Raw genomic sequence first — 17,213 nt, 5'->3', positions numbered from 1 at the left:
GGTGATTTCAAATATGCAAATGTGCTATGAGGTGTATGACATCCGAAATCTTACACATTCAACTGCTTGTTTCGATTATCAGATTATCCTAGTCTCACGATACTATTTCTATGATTGTTCTCAATTGCCTTGTTATTAACGTAAGTGTACTATTTATGATTGCTGAATTGTCGACCCACCTTTAATTTCGTCTCCTTATCCAGCCCTGACGCTACTCTGCATGCTCTCCTCGTTCACTAAGTACGTTCTATCTAGACGCGAACGGCTTCAAAGAGGTGTGTACTAAAGTAACTAGCTTTCGGTCATGAGATCGCCCTAGTCACAGATTTGTTATCCTTGATTGCTGTCGATCGATTTATTTAATGGAGTGTTAATACACTAGTTGTGCGACATTCCCTTGATAAATTTGATGTAAAAGGAGACTACAAAGCACCAGATGATCTTTTATCTGGACCAGGAAATGGATGGGATTCCCATACACCGCGCGCTATTTAAAAAGGACAGTGGTATTTTTCCTCGTTGAGTAAATTCTATTGTTTTGATCGTTATTAACGTATCAAGACTACTGTTTTTATACTTTGATTAAATTTCTTTCAGTTAAAGTATTCTATTAGAGTATCATTTTTAGTATCCTAAATAGTTTTATCGTCGGTACTCCAGAGTACCTTTGTTTTTCTATTGTGTCTGTTAGTACTTTAGTCCTAACTATTTATAGTTTTTTCCACTTATAGTCAACACTCACTTTCGCATCTTAAAATGACTGGAAGATGCAACAAAAGCATTTGCCACCGCCCAGGATGTCGATATCCTGTTGATAGCGGCATGCAGTGCGATGAGTGCAAAGGTTGGTACCACGAAGTTTGCACAAATCTAACACCTGCAGCTTTCAAGCGGTTCAGTAAAAATGGGTGCGTATGGCTATGTCAACAGTGCTGTTTGGATGCAAATAGCCTGTTAACCGAGGCCATCTCAATAGTAAATGCCGCAAAAAAGTGTCTCGGCAAGCGCGGTCGGGATACATCAGTCAGAACTCAATCTGTCGACACGCAGATTGACACAAGGCAGGCCCAAGTGAGTCCAAAAAATGCCGACCCACACTCTACAAAAGAGGAAGAACATCCTCCAAAGAGGTCTGTCACAACCAGAAACTCGCGCAAAAAAGTCTCTTCTGTCCCTCGTATCAAAAATGGTACCCAAAAGGGAACTTCCGGAAGCCGAAACCGCAAGGCTCGATCGGTTTCCAGCGCGAAAGATGACCCAATCTCCCAAGTCGTCCTGAACTTTCCGGAATCCCACAGTACGCCTGACGCGACTGTGGTTACCACTCCAAAGAACGTTGGCGATTGGGTACAGGTCGTAAGAAAAAAACGCCAAAATGACGTAAAAGTAAATCATACCCCCATCAAAAGGGTCGACAAGCCGAGGTCTGATCACAGCGACAGATCAGTCATTCTCCATAGAGTCAAGGAGAGTGACAGCTTAGAACCGAAAGCTCGTTTTGAGCATGACATTGTGTTGATAAAAAAACTACTCAACCAAGTTATGCCCAAAAACATCCCCGGAGTCACCTTGCTAAAGGTGTATAGACTAGGAAATCTAGCGCATCTGAAACCAAATCAGTCTAGACTACTCAAAGTCGTTTTCAAATCCCCGAACAAACGCGACTTAATCTTAGAAAATGGACACAAATTAAAGGGTTCAGGAGTTTTTCTCCGTAAGGACTTACCGTTGGCGGACCGTGTAAAAAGACGGGAAGCCGAAAAGGAACTACAGCTCAGATTAGACGCTGGCGAAAAAGACCTGAAAATTGTAAATTTTCGGGTTGTGAGGCTTCGACAGAGGATGATGCCGAAGCCACTCTGGGTGAAGCACGAGGCCACCTGAATAGGCTTCGGATCTGTTATGCCAACGCCCGGAGCTTACTAAATAAGCTACCGGAACTAGGTGTACAGATTGACTCAACTAGGCCAGACATAATCGCAGTCACAGAAACATGGCTGACGCCGTCTATAGATAGTAGGGAACTTGATTTCGAGGGTTTTACATTAGTAAGGGCCGATAGAACACAAATGCGTAAAGGAGGGGGAGTAGCTCTATTCATTAGGAATGCTATTCCATTCACCATTATCGACAGTGTATCCCATGAGAGTGGGACGTATGAATTAGTTAGCTGCCGCCTGAAATGCAGGGGACAAGAGTTGCTACTTAGTTTGATCTATCGCAGTCCAAGCTGTGAGGCAAACGAGGTCCTGCTAAGCAGTCTCAACACTTTATCACGAAGTGATCGATGTCTAATCCTAGGGTACTTCAATGCACTCATGGTGGACTGGGGAAATCTGCGGACTGAATCGTCAGCAAATTCCTTCGAACAGGAACTAGTTGATGCGGTAATCACATGTGCCCTAGTGCAACACGTGAAGGAAGCAACTAGGTACGACCCGGGTTCTGCATCATCCTTATTAGATCTTATATTGACTCATTATGAGGATGATGTTGCAAACCTGGATTACATGCCACCCCTAGGCAAAAGTGATCATGCAGTTTTAAGCTTTGACTTCCATATAACTGTCGATCACGAGTACGCTTCAGCTCAATCCAGACCTAACGTCTGGAAAGCAAACATACCAGACATCATGAAATCAGCATCATCAGTAGATTGGAAAATAGACCCAGAGTCATCAATCGAAACGGCTTGGGACATATTCCGGAATTTATACTTAAAAGTTACCGCCCCCCCACATCCCTTGGACTACACCTAAGAGACCGAGAAACTCCCCACCGTGGTTCAGTAGGGAGGTTCGCATCCTTCTCCGTAAAAGAAAGAAAATGTGGGACAGATTTAGGTTACTGGGGACTGACGAGGCAAAATCTCAGTATCAAAAGGCTCGAAATACCTGTGCCTCAACCCTCCGTAAGGCCAGAAAGCTGCACGAAGAGAAAATCGTTAGGGAATCCATAGAATGCCCTAAACGCTTGTATTCGTATATAAACCAAAGGATAAAAAGAAGAAGAAATGTTCCTTCACTATGGGGAGACAGTACTGCCACATCACTAGTGGAGGACGACTTTGGCAAAGGTCAAGTATTCTCTAAATACTTTAGCGATGTATACACCATAGAAACACCCTTCTCACCAGTCCATGAAAATCCCCCCACACAAGCACTGGACAGCGTAACCATTAAAGAACTCGATGTCTTTGGTCTGCTAGTTAAGCTTGACATAGGTAAATCCACTGGACCCGATGAACTGCATCCTAGGTTACTAAAGGAATTAGCTAACTTTGTTGCGAACCCTTTAAGTGTATGTTTTAATCTATCCGTAACCCAGGGTCGTCTACCAAAAGACTGGAAGAACGTCATAGTAAGTCCAGTCTTCAAAACAGGTACAAAACATAAGCCTGAGAATTACCGACCAATTAGCCTAACTAGTGTGGTTGTTAAAATCTTAGAAAAGATTATTCGGAAGGAGCTGTTAAAGTATCTCGATGAAAACCGGATCCTCTCCGAAAAGCAGCATGGTTTTAGAACAGGTTACTCTTGTCTCACAAACTTATTAGTCGCTCGTGAAAGCTGGTGCGCTCTTAAGGACCAAAAATTACCTATAGACGTAGCTCACATCGATTTCAGCAAAGCTTTCGACAAAGTTCCGCATAACCGGCTGTTATATAAGCTAAGGAATGTCGGGATTGGAGGCAATCTATTGATGTGGATAAAAGACTTCCTAGTTGGGCGTCAACAAAGAGTAAGGGTGAACTCCAAGTTGTCTAGCTGGGAAACTGTGCTTAGTGGAGTCCCCCAGGGTACAGTTTTGGGGCCAGTGTTATTCCTCCTGTACGTAAATGATCTCCCTCGTCTACTATCGTCATCGGTCTTACTCTATGCTGATGATGTCAAGATATGGAGAGCGATACAAAGCAAGGGTGATAGCTTAGAACTTCAAAATGACCTGGAGAGATTATCTGAATGGTCCCAAACCTTGCAATTGCCGATAAACACTTCCAAATGTATTGTGATGCATATTGGCCACCAGGGTACAGAAACATACACGATGAATAACACTGAGTTACCTATTGTTCAGGCACACAATGACTTAGGCGTCATCGTTAGTCAAGACTTAAAGACTACTGCACACTGCCGTGCAATAGCCGCCAAAGGTTTTAGAACTTTATGGTCCATACGTAGGGCTTTTAGTCATCTCGACGCTAAAACGTTTCTGACTTTGTATACAGTGTTCGTACGTCCTAGACTTGAGTACTGCATACAAGCAGCTAGCCCCTGCCTAAAATAGACAGTGAACTCTTGGAAAGGGTTCAGAGAACAGCAACTAGGCTGATTCCCGGAATAGCGAAGCTCCCGTATGGTACTAGACTGACCAAGCTAAACCTATTCCCGCTGTCAAATCGAAGAATCAGAGGCGACTTGATTACAGTTTTCAAATTGCTTAATGACAAATTTGCACCTGATGTGCCCTCATTTTTCTTGTCTTCCAAAACAGAAAATCTACGAGGACACTCCAAAAAAGTTCACAAGCCCCGAACGAATTACTTGTCAGCTGACTACCGACTTTCCCATCGAATAATCAACGAGTGGAATTCATTACCTCAGCACGTGGTTGAGGCTCCATCCGTCGACTCCTTCAAAAGAAAGTTGGATCAGCTGATAGACCATCATTGCCAGGACTAACACAGGCCATCAAGCCTCCTGTCCTTTCCAAACTGAAACTGAAACTAAACGTTCTCATTGTGTCTCGAAGTTTACTCTCTAGTCTTTGATTAAATTATCAACAAACAGTCTTGCTTTTCCACAAATTAACGACAAATGGTCTTATTTCCTTCTATTTTTGTGTTGCTATATTATGTCTGCATCAGTGAAGAAAAGTAGACTTCCGTAGAATGAAAACCATTCTTACTTCTATTTTAATAGAACTCTACTTCATTTCATGTATTTTGCTTGGTTGGTCACATCTATGTACAGATAAAGCGTGGTGATAACCAGGCTTTTTTGAATGAGCAGGTTTGGTTTCATTGGAGAACGTTTGCTTAAGCCAGTTTACGTCACGATTTGCATTCGGTTTAGCACTCTTTCTATTATGCAGCACGAAGTTCCTGAATAGGTCTTTAGATCCTTAGTTGACCAGGTTGTAAAGGCAGAGTTATCTAATGGAAGTTAATGTATAATATTCATATAAGTGGGTTATAGTTCGTTTATTTGAGTTATGTTAAAGGTTATACGTAATAGTTAGCCCCAATAAATGTTGTTTATTTCATTTAGGTGTGGGAAGTAGTGATGTATGACATTCTCATCTAGTGGCGGATATCAACGACAAATCCCAGTGTGGTTATCAGCAAAGAAGTCTGTGCTACACTCTCGTTTTGCCACTCATTTGGTTTGTCTTTAAAAATTAGATCGTCGTGTTACTTTGCATAGGTCCCTTCTAGGTGCAGATTAACATGTATGTTTGATATGATTTATCCTAGGAAACTTTAGTAATCCATGGTGATTTACATGTCTTTTAAATTGGTATTATAAATTTTGTTTACTTTAAACACTTTATCTTCATCCATTTCGGAGGAAATCTATCCTTGTTATTTGACCACACACCGTGGTGACCTACACTGCTAATTCAGTTTTATCTTGGTGAGGTTGACTGTATTCTCTTTTGACTTTTGTCGTTTGGGAACTCGTCACTTGTAATATTTTGGAGCTTTGTTACACTCGCTATTATAACCAATAAATTTGATGGATAATTTCCAGCACCTGTTGGAAATCAAAATTGTGTATTGGTCGTTGCCTTCTACTTGCATATATCAGATAGATTATTAAGAAATTCCTAGAATAATAGCGTTTAAAGTTATTATCTGTCTTGTTTGTTGACTGTTTTGAAGGTCAAAATAACTTGAGAATAATCAATAGCACTTCACCATTTAAAATTTTGGTTTTGCCACTCAGCAGCTTTATCTTTGAAGCTAGATCATTTAAGTACTGGTGTTCTCTTTATCGATTTCAATCAGAAGATACAATCCTACTTAAGTGGATTTCCCTTAAAGTTTCTGATTTTTTTCACTCTTTCAATTGACAGCTGGAAAAAGAATGTTTAATTCTCACCATATACGTTTTGTATTATTTATCATACAACCACTTTCTTTGTACAGATCTCATTTTATTAGACCTTGATTTAGATTTATTAAACTGAGATTATATGTATTTTTATACAGCCTAAAAACTGGTTGGTGTATTAGCTCTTTGAAAATTAGCTCAACACTTAAAGAAGAAACAAAGAATGACATACCATGAGGATTCTTCTGAGTTTATAAATAGAAAGCATAATTTTGTCGGGCTGGATGATGAATCGAATATTCGACCACTTTATAAAAACAAAATTCGTAATTCATGTGTAAGTGTGTATTCCTTTCTATGTCAGTTTGGTATCATTTAACGAATAAATTATGGGTAAAAGGCTTTTGTTACTTCTGTTTTCCCGTTAAAATTAAATGCTCTTGTGGGATTGACGAATAATAGGGCGCCTGGAAGGGACGATGTGAAGCTCGAAGGGATAAAACGTTTCCCTCAAGGATTTCGTCTGACAATCCTTTAAAAGCTCTGCAGAAGTCTCCCTTGAACTCTCTGTTCATTAGATGAGTTCTGTTAGGAACCATGTGAGTTCTTGCAGATTGTAATTTTGGTTTCGTGCTTCACTCAATGAACCTGGATGAATAGCCGTTTTTGAGGACTATCTGTCGGAGATTGTATAGTTCCTTGTCTATTGTGTTCTCTAAGCATATTCGCCTAGCCATTGATGATAAAGTTGAACAGGGTTTCCATTTCTGTATAATGGGGCGCAGCTATGAAAATTCATATATTGTACATTCCAAGTTGGTTTCCAATAATATAGACCTTTGTAACATACCATCTTCCCTACTTTTTCACAAGATATCGAGGAGATGGGATTTTAAATTTAATTCTGGTTTCAACTAGGTCTGATGGCAAGCATTTACAATACAGTTAAACTATCTTCTTGTCTTTATTTCATTTTGTAATGTTTCTGTAGGATTACTTCTGGATTTGATTTTTAAATGGAAATCTAATAAATCTTTCGCATCGATTTCTTGCTTTAGAGAAAATTTTATTTCATGTTGGCAGAGTTGAGAGTAAACATTTTGGATTGTCATGCTTTACGAAAGGTAGATATTGATACACATTGTTTAAAACTTATTCATAATCTGAAGCTAACTGGCTACTCTATGGAATCTGTTAGGATCATGGGTTACCACGAGCTTTAATTTGCCTAAGACTGTATAAAATTGTCATCGGTGTTAACAAATGACATTACTCTCTTTTAATATAGCGTCTTACTGGTCCAGCTGGTCAGCAAAACAATGGAGCTGTACAAGATTCGTCAACAGATTTCTTAGGTTATGACTGGATAGCCTCTATGGTAGATAATCAGATAAGGCCCATATGCAAAAACATTTCGAATTGCCAAGTAAACATATCAGCAAATCACTATGTCGATGATGAAGAGTGGTTAAATCAACGGGAATTTTTCGATAAATTAAATGCATTTCGTCAAACAAATTCTGATCTTTGCTGTTCTCAACGACCTTTGAGGTTAGTGTTATTTTCAAAGCTAACCATACATATTTATTTAGACTTTTGGCATCCGTCAAGTGCTCCGCTTTAGTTGAATAAAAAAGAAGTGAAATTGAAAAAAGATTGTCAATTCTCTGGGAGAACTTTGTCTTAGTGGTGCTTGGTCCTGAAGTTTATTTTATTCGATGTATCCATAAAGAAAAAAATCAATACTTGTTTCAAAAGTTTGGAATTATTATAATGTAATATTTGAGTTGGTTGTTCAGATAAATAGCTCACAGAACTAATCCCGCAATCCTGATTGGATATATTGGAGGATATTGAACTACTGATCAGTTCAGTATATATTAAGAAATTAAAGTTGTTATCTATAAATACAAAACGTGCAAAACAAACATTGGTTTTGCGCCTCCCTTTTCCCACATGCAATCTATTAGGCAACATTTCTCCGGTACTGTCATTGTTCTAAAAGGCTGTATCTAAAATCTTATTTAATAAGTATATTAGCCGAATAATTGCAATTTAACTTTTACTTGCCCTAGGTCATAGATCTATGAATACATTTTAGAGTGAAGAAGTTAAGTTGCATTTGCAACTTCCAAACGTTAATACCTTAATCTTTATGATCGATTTTGATTTGTGTATACACTTACTTTTGTTCCAGTATTTGATATAGCATTTTGTGTTATTAGGAAAAAGTTTACACGGTATCTGAAAATAATTTGTGTCCAAATTAAATAAAGGTTTCCAAATAATGGCATTCCTCAAAAAATGCTCTAGTTATCCAAATCGAAAAAAGGGCAAATGTGTAACCTAAATATAGAACAAATTGGATTTAATATGGTACGGTAAAGGTTTAAATAGTAGGCTTTTCATTAGATCATAACGTAGGAGTCCACTGCACCAAATGTGTTTTGAACAGTTAGGTACTATTATGGTGTATGCTACTTATATCTGTCGACATAAGAAGTATGTAACACCAACCGGTAGTGGAAAACCGGGCGGCGGAAGGCTATGATGGTCGACTTGAAGACAACAGAAATAGAAAGTAACTCTGATTTGGAAGAACCATACATAGTTTGAAGGACAAATAATGGGATTTCGCAAATGAAGTATTCAATGTATGGTTGCTATATTTTATCAAGCGATTCTGTAATTATGTATCAAAATACAATTGCATCACAAATTAAATATAGTTTACAGAAGCTTAAGTAATACATATCATTCCAAAAATGAATCGTCAGCTTAATATTTTTCTTTAAGAGGGTAAACCACAAGTATGGTCGTTTATTGTGCTTTTTCACGAGAACTCTTGGGTGAAATGAAAGTCGCAGTAAAAGCTCATTATGATCTTACCCTCAGCTTAAATTTTATCAGTTATTTGATTGTTTTGTATGGAATTTTAAGAATACTCCTCTTTTCTATTTTCAAGCCTCCATAAAACATCTACGAAAATTAACCATAACAAGTCTACGTTAATGAATGTTAGACAACGTGTACGACCACTGCCACCAATTAGAACAAATAATTTTTCTCATAATGACAATAACTTGAAACCTCCAACAATTGTGCAGAACTACACATTAAATTCAAGATTATTTCCAGTGAGAACAGATGTTATAGCTGGTGATAGAAAACATGAAGAGAAAGCTGACAGTCCAATAGTTCTAAGGTATTTTCACTATTCATCTATTATTTTAAGCATAACCATTTCTAACGTTTGGATAGTGCTCAGACTTCGGAAGTATCTTCCTAGCGAAATAACCTATTTTGATTTGAGCCTGGGCAGCTCAGAAACAAGTATGGTGGTGATTGCTGATAAAAATAAGTTTTCTTGGTTAGCCTCGCCACCCTCACAAACGACATCCACAATTTTCTCTCTACATTCAGATTTAATTCCAATGGCTCAGATTTATATTTCCTTTTAGTTACACCTTGTGTATGTTTTTACTTCCCAACTTACTTATCTTGTATCTGTTGAAAGTCCTGTCCTTTGTAAACAGCTTCAAGTAGCTGAATAATGTTAAACTTGTACTATTTACAGCTATATAAGTTATACATTTCTCACATGCCTTTGTTATGAAACAAATGAGATTCATTATGACACGTTTCAAGTAATGATTAGTGTTAAATTTAACCAATTCTGACGTAGGTATCTCTAGCACAAATTTCTTTTGAATTATGGGATCAGCGTTTAAAAGATTGAAATAATGAATATAAAAAACGAAACTCTAGTGTATTAATGTTTCATATTTGATTAAAATGAGCTCCTATAATAAAAGTATGCAATACACATATTTATCAGTGTTAATGCTTGAATTTCGCATAAAGACAAATTTACCTTTTTATGAAATCAACAGTAATTACTAAACTAGTATAAATAAATAGGGAATGTCTGTTTCTCTTGTTTTAGGAAACTGTAAAAAGTGCACTGTTTCTGTTTTTTGTTTGTAAATATAAAATCATTCAGTGTCTAAGTAATTGTATTGATAATATGCCATTTGAATCCAAACCCACCAGTGTGAAAAATAAAACTTCGGAAAAATAATTGCTACCAAGCAGTTGCCATCCATTTATTTAAATGTGATGTGTTTAAAAAAATCAAGATATCACCTAGGACTGGCGAATGAAACGAGAGTCAGCAACACAACTACAGGACAAGCTAAGCTATTCCACTGCTCTTCAGCCCAGCTGACTAAAGGAATAAGACCAGATTCAGCTGGGAAAAATATATTCCACAAGTAGCTCAGAAGAACGGACGAACAAGCACACAGCTCATGTGTGTATATAGAATACAAAAATGTCGATCCAAAACATCACAAAATAGCATACTAAAAGAAAAAACGGACCAATAACATTTAGGATTCTTCCAGGTTGGAAACACAAACTGAAAGTAAAAATGGATGCTTTCGGCGCAAAAACGGGAAATTCAAATTTCCATAATAAGGTTACAGAAGTGAGTTTACCAAGTGTTTTCTGGGGATCTAGCACCCTCAAAAAATTTATTTATTTATTGTGTCTTTCTACACTCATGTTCAAGCGTAAGTACTAGTGATCATAGGCACATGTTATTTTGTGGACTCAATTTACCAGTATTTTGATAGCTATACTCAACGTTTTGTGAACATAATCTAGGGTAATTTTATTATTATCTGTTTCGTTGATTTACTATTTGTCTCTTCTTTCTAGAAGTTTGTAAACTTGAACTTATTCAAAATCAGACAAGCAAATATTATTCTTATTACTTCGTTTCTTGTTATTATTATAAATATAGTTGGTAGTGTTCCTCTTTTTTCCAATTTCAGAATATCGATTCCATCTCATCGTTTGAAAAATACAAAATTCCTAAATGAATCATTTAATGTCTACAAAAAGCACAATCCATTATCAACATCATATCCTCTTAAGAATACTATCTCTCTTATAGGACACTGTGATTATTCAGTGGGAACAAAACGTTGATATTAAAAATCCAGTGTATTCAAATTACCAATTATATCTTGTACATTTGGTGCATTTGTATCTACACTACTGATCTGATAAAAATAATGCCTATGCATGATGGATAATTTTTTTTGTAAATATTGTATATATCAGTATGCTTTCCCAAAATTGTTATACTTTTTCAAATTAAAATTAATTTAACAAATATGAAACATTTTACTACATTCTTTTGTATGTTCGACTTTCTTCTGACTGGCGTTTTAAGAATAAGAGAACAAGTGGTTACTGGTCACATCTACCATTATGTATAAAATATGGGCTTTTTAATCACTGTCTTAGAAAAGTTTTAAAGTCAGTGGTGGTCTTAGATAATGTCGCATAACTAGTGACCAGCAGTGAGTTATTTGACTACAAGTGAAAACGTTTACGTAATTTTACGATTTCAGTTATTTATATTCAGAAAGTATGCAGTGACTTATCTATGATACAAAACAGTTGGTTTTGTCAGTCTCCTGCAATAAACATTTTGACTTGATTACTATGGGGATGAATATGAATATGGATTAAAAATCCAAAGTTTATAAACTGACACTGTTTTATCATGGTTCAGTAGAAGCGTACTACACAAGTGTTGATTGTATGATAATCAGACAATTAATCTTATTAAGTTTAGAATGATAAGACTTCAGTAGCATTATAATTCCACATTTAAAGTACAGAATTATGGATTTAATTAAAATCATAGATACCACAGGTCTCTATGTATTTATTTACTCAATAAGAAATTCAGCAGTGTTGCTTACAGAATAAACAAAAATAACATTACACACATACTAACTAAATAAAATTTTATCAATACAATTTAAAGACAGGGAGACTTATTTCCTTGTTGCAATATATACAAGTTTTTTGTTTCTTTAGTGATACAATAAAACAACAACTTGCATTACAGACTACATTAAGAATTTTTAAACAGTGGCATTAGTTTCACCTAATATCGGTTGAACGGTTATTATTTGTAAAAACTGTAAAGTTTTCTGACTAACAGCATAATTAAGTTATTGTATGATGTGATGAAGTAGGGTAAAAACCTTAATTCGTGATTTTAATTCAAGGTCGGACTTCTTGAAGGCTATAAATACTTAAATTTGTCTAGCTGGATGACATCTTTTTGCATAATCTTCATACACAATGAAACATTTTTCTAGCGTAATGCTTGTCATTCAGTACTATACTGCTAGGAAAAAAGCGAGACGTATTCTTTCACAGGACGTTAATTAAGTCTTATAGTAGTTGGAGAATGAATAGCCTATAATTTTCCCCCGATTGTTTGTCTTTTGTATACCTTTTAATTATGTTTATTCATGTTTCTAGTATTTTGCCTGTACGAACGTTATTTTCCAAAAAAATATTGGACTTATTCTATTGGCTATTTATTTTGTTTTCTATTTGAAATCATTCGTGAGAGTTACGTCGTTAATATGATCTTTTAGGAAGCAATTATTTGATTAGATCATATACTTACGTATTATCTACCTATCGGAGTTCTATTCTTTCATTTCAATAATAAAAGTATTTGTTTTCAAAATCTTTATTCAAAACACATTTTAGCACTTTTTCGAAAATTATTAACAAGTAACTAATGTAAACATTGTCAAATTCTATAAGTGATTGTTGTTTCCCAGGTTTTAATAATGTAACTAAATGATTTGGTTATACTTGTAGTATTATTTACAATAACAATAAAAACATTATACATTAGAGAGCATCTTGTCATAAATTGACACTTTATAGATCTAATCATAAAATGTCATTTGCTATTCGTTATGATTATTGTTATAATAATAGTAATAATATTACTGTTAACTATTGTTATTTAGTTGTATTCATGATTAGAGATGATAACATCAGATACTTATATGCAAAATTACTGTTAGCCTACCTTAGTAGTATTTCTGATATTAAAAAGAAAAGAGGGAAAGATGACAAAAGTGTATTTTGTTATTTATTGAATGTTATACAATACAACAGAAAATAGAATATTATTATTAATACCCTTGTAAATAAGTGACATTTCATTAAAACTAAAAATTCCATAATATAATTCGAATTTGTAATTTAGCCGAACAATGATTGATAGAAGAATGAAAATGATAGGGTAACTTTAATAAGTCATGTGGTACGACGTTATGATAAAATCAAGTTATAGAATACTTACGTATGGTAAGATTATATTAGAAATCAAGCTGTAAAGTACTGTACTGTTTAGATCTGAAATTATGTATATTTGTTATTTAAATTGAAATCACCGATATATGATCCGCCATTGAATAACTTAATGTCATACATGAGTCGATTAAAGCTAGACTACCATGGAAAACCTGAAAGCATTAGACGGCCATCTTGTCCTAATATGGGACTCCTTAGCAGTGCGCATCCACGATCTCGCCGATGGAACTTGAATCCAGGACCTGTCTTTCCCACGAACGCTTAACTTCTAGACCAGTTAGCCGGTACCCAACAGTGTTAATGTCTAACTCCAATCAATCTACGAAATCGCGCCACCAGGTTGCTTCCAGGTTTTCTATGGTGGTCTAGCTCTAATAGACCTATGAATTCAACTATTAAATTACTACAATCTCCACAAAACCCCCTTTCTGTTACTGTTATACTTTTGATTTAAAACAAGAACATATCATGGACACTGAAATGAAATTTGAGACGAACATTTTATTTAATTTTTTTTATCTCTGTTCATCAGAATTACGTAAATGAATAGTGACTAAAATCACGAAATAATCTGGTGATTACAATTGTTAAGGGGTCGTCACAAGACTTGATGACTGATCCTCATCGGGCTAATGGATGCACACTATTTATTTTCAAGATTAACTCAAATAAAATCAATCATTGACGATTGACAACTGATAAATTAAATGCTCTCAACAGATCCGCCTCATTTTAACAACATTATGCTCAATATGTCACAAGATGGCTATGTTTTATTATGAACTTTAGTATACGTTTTCTAGCACTCACAAAATGTAACCAATTTCAAATAAAGAATTTTATACTCTTTTAGTCTTATTTTTGTAGTCTCGGAAGAGGTTTTTACGCTTAAAAGTGATTAGGATAACCAGTATTTATTTAAATATTGAAGGAGGCTTCTCACAGACATTTTCCAATTAGATATATCTCTTATTTTGATATCCTTGGATTTTTACAGTTGGTTTGTAAAATTTCTGAACTAAATTATTTTCTATGGAATATTTTAGACGTTTACATATTCAATAATGGAACAATTTATCAAGGTACACTTAAGTGGTCATTTCACTTGCTATGATATATAAATAAGATTAAAATGTTAACAGATAAGTGAAGAGATAAAATGCATTTCGAATATGAGGAAAAGCCCATTTTTTGTCATAGAACTTCATTCTCTTATAGTTCTGTTTACATTATTTTCTATTACATAAAGCTTCTGAAAAATAATTTAGTATACGAAGGTAAACCATACGAATGCTGTTAGACAAGAAAAACAAACCATGTTTTTGTTCTTAATACTTTATTCATTTGCGGTTTTACTGCCATTATCGAAAATATTCATTTTCATAGATTAGTTGGTTTGTGCAGCATGGCCGTGTGTGTTTTTCAAAGGTAATGATTGTTTTAGATGACGAAATTTTCTTCGTGGCATATCTTCAATTTTATCTTCAAGTAGAACCGTACAATGAGTTTGGAATCTTCATAAGAAAAAATCACGAATTTTACCGTTACTTTGATGTAACACAAAAAACATAATGAACTCTATAATTTTCTTTAAAAATTAGGTGCTAAGTAAAAACTTTTTCTTAAAAATCTAGTGAAGTATTAGATACGTCGTAATACGATAATGTTCAGTCACCCATGTAACCTTATGTAGAAAGAGACTAACCAAGAGTATAGATACGTAATAACAGAAGGCTAACACGTGGTGTGATTAGGAATTATATTTCAGTACTTGTACACGATTCATGAATTTTAACACCGCGCACATGAAGGCTAACAATCGAATGAATGAAACAAACGGTTGTCAATAGTTCGCAGTGCATAAGCAGTAATTAAAATTTCTATACAAAAGCCTTTAAGCATCTAAAATATCTTAGGTATCAATGATTACGTCTGCGTTTGAAAATTAGCTGGATAGTAACATGAAAGAAAGAAGCAGGAGAATTAAGGTTAAACGTCATATACATTTGACATAATAACATGACATGGTTAACCAAGGAGCTGTTCGCGAGAATAATAATATTGATATACTAATAATATTTTCTGTTGTCATTGTATGTGTCAGTAATTTACGTGGCGAGACAATAAAGAACAAAGGTTTATCGTATATCAATTTGATGTTATTTAATATTATATGATGTCATGAAATGTGCATGTCACAACGTTATTTATGATAATAGGATAAACTGTAAAAATAATGTATTTGCTCAATGATAATAAGATAAATAGGATGATACATTTAATGTTATTAATAGTGATCCAATATGTATGATGTGACTATAGTAACGTATGTATGTAACAGGTTAATAAAACATAAAACTTTAGAAAGGACAAGAATGCAATTTACTGACTAAACTATACTAAAAATAGAGAAAAAATGTTTGCGGCTCTTTGGATCAAGAGGGGAGAAAAATAGAACATATCATGTGTGCAATGTGAGAAATAGAAGATTTTTGTTGGTCTTTATGTATTTATGAACAGACAAACTTGAGTAATGCACTCTATTCATAGAAAGCAAGGTTTCAATTTTATTACTACTTATTTTAGATAAGATTTTCACTTTGGGGTTTAAAGAGAATTACCATATTACGTTGATGAGACGAAGTTTATGTAAACTAAGCAATTATATCAGAGCAGTCATATTTGTTTGAATATTTATTTGTAAGAGTTAAATGTTAAACTAACCAAATAGAAATATGAGAAGAAACAAAGGTATTGAGTAAAAACAATATAAATTACAATTCAATGAATATCAGAGTAGGTTTAATGCAAGTATGTATTGCTTTGAAGCATATCAGGAGTGTTTACATTTTTGTATGTTTCAAACTTGAACAAACTTAATGATCCACTTTAGTTCACTTTTATATGATCTCGAAAAGCTAAATTAATCTCACTTCTATTAATTTGGTAACAGAGAATGAGGGGGGTATACATCAGATATTAATTGGATTAATGTTATATCGATTGAGTGCGTGCCCTGTTATTATATATGAAGTGATGATTCCCGCCAATAAGAGAGGAGTGAATTATCGATCAGAGTAATGACATACAAAGGCCGTATGAGCAGTCTTGAGTACTTGTCAGTCCTGCTATCAGCTTAGCCCAGCCAGTTAAGTCCAGAACACCAATAACAACCTCTGTAATATGAATCATTATTCTGAAACAAACTGGGATTATATATCAAACAAACTGACCAAATCGTGCCATAAAATAGAAAATAGCATTTGTACAAGATTTAGCCAAATGTGGTTGTGAATAGGGGGAACAGTAATCAATAGACTGGGGATAACTAAAGAATGGTAAATCGTATAATAATAGTCTATGGGTCAAAATAAAGCTTATAATAAGAGGGACACGAATATGAATAGTTTAGTTACTTAACAATTATATAATAGGAAATATACATATCATATTGGTCCATAAATAGTCCTCAAAGTTACCTTTCATAAATCTCCAAGGGATAAAACAGTTACAAAACCTTTCTATATCAATTTTTTTCTCACATTAGTCAATATGATGGATAATAAAAGATTTAAATGGAATCAAACTTTTGATTGGAATGGCAAAATAAATTAAACTATATTATCATTTAATAAGAATAATAAATAAGCTTAATGATATTTCTATTAAAATATTCATGTATTTTATATAAACGATTAAATGTCAATTGTCTTACTGAAATAAATTTAATAAATGAAGAACTCTATTTATTAAAAAAGGAGAAAAAAGAAATTACACGTCAATAATAAACACTGAACTTTATTGAACTTAATATTCGTTTTAAGATAGTGGAGAAGATTTGTAGCTCAGGTGGGTGATTTTGATGAATTTTTGTTCTCTGAGCTGGATGGTTTGGTCGTGGAACTTTCATCGTCCTTCTGAATGATATCATCAGCACAAACTTCGGGTAGA

At 34.6% G+C, this 17,213-nt stretch overlaps 2 protein-coding genes across 2 annotated transcripts in view; both read left to right on the top strand.

Moving 5' to 3' along the window:
• The first annotated feature begins 43 nt into the window (after window positions 1-43).
• Window positions 44-11,256, top strand: Smp_129100 (hypothetical protein). The gene is made up of 5 exons (XM_018793689.1): window positions 44-140; window positions 6,215-6,393; window positions 7,345-7,607; window positions 9,022-9,261; window positions 10,895-11,256. Exons 2-5 carry the CDS (start codon window positions 6,280-6,282, stop codon window positions 11,049-11,051), a joined length of 774 nt encoding a protein of 257 aa, XP_018648176.1. The 5' UTR covers window positions 44-140; window positions 6,215-6,279; the 3' UTR covers window positions 11,052-11,256.
• Window positions 11,257-13,162: 1,906 nt separating this feature from the next.
• The window catches only part of Smp_129090 (hypothetical protein), a gene marked incomplete at both ends in the record, with an annotated part of 17,762 nt that continues 13,711 nt past the window's right edge, over window positions 13,163-17,213 (top strand). Inside the window, one exon of the mRNA XM_018793688.1 lies at window positions 13,163-13,191. Coding sequence (XP_018648175.1) covers window positions 13,163-13,191 — 29 coding nt within the window. The remainder of the gene's footprint in view (window positions 13,192-17,213) is intronic.

This window comes from Schistosoma mansoni, chromosome 1, assembly GCF_000237925.1.
Source record: "Schistosoma mansoni strain Puerto Rico chromosome 1, complete genome".
In the NCBI taxonomy this organism is placed as follows: Eukaryota; Metazoa; Platyhelminthes; class Trematoda; order Strigeidida; family Schistosomatidae; genus Schistosoma; species Schistosoma mansoni.
The sequence above is the reverse complement of the archived record's forward strand: the minus strand, read 5'-3'. Positions and strand labels throughout refer to the sequence as shown.

Bases quoted from the DNA above. Each gene is read 5' to 3' on its own strand.
- Smp_129100 (XM_018793689.1), top strand. From the start codon at position 6,280: ATGACATACCATGAGGATTCTTCTGAGTTTATAAATAGAAAGCATAAT. The intron at 6,394-7,344 runs GTAAGTGTGTAT...CTTTTAATATAG, and splicing joins ACAAAATTCGTAATTCATGT to CGTCTTACTGGTCCAGCTGG. The intron at 9,262-10,894 runs GTATTTTCACTA...TTCCAATTTCAG, and splicing joins GACAGTCCAATAGTTCTAAG to AATATCGATTCCATCTCATC.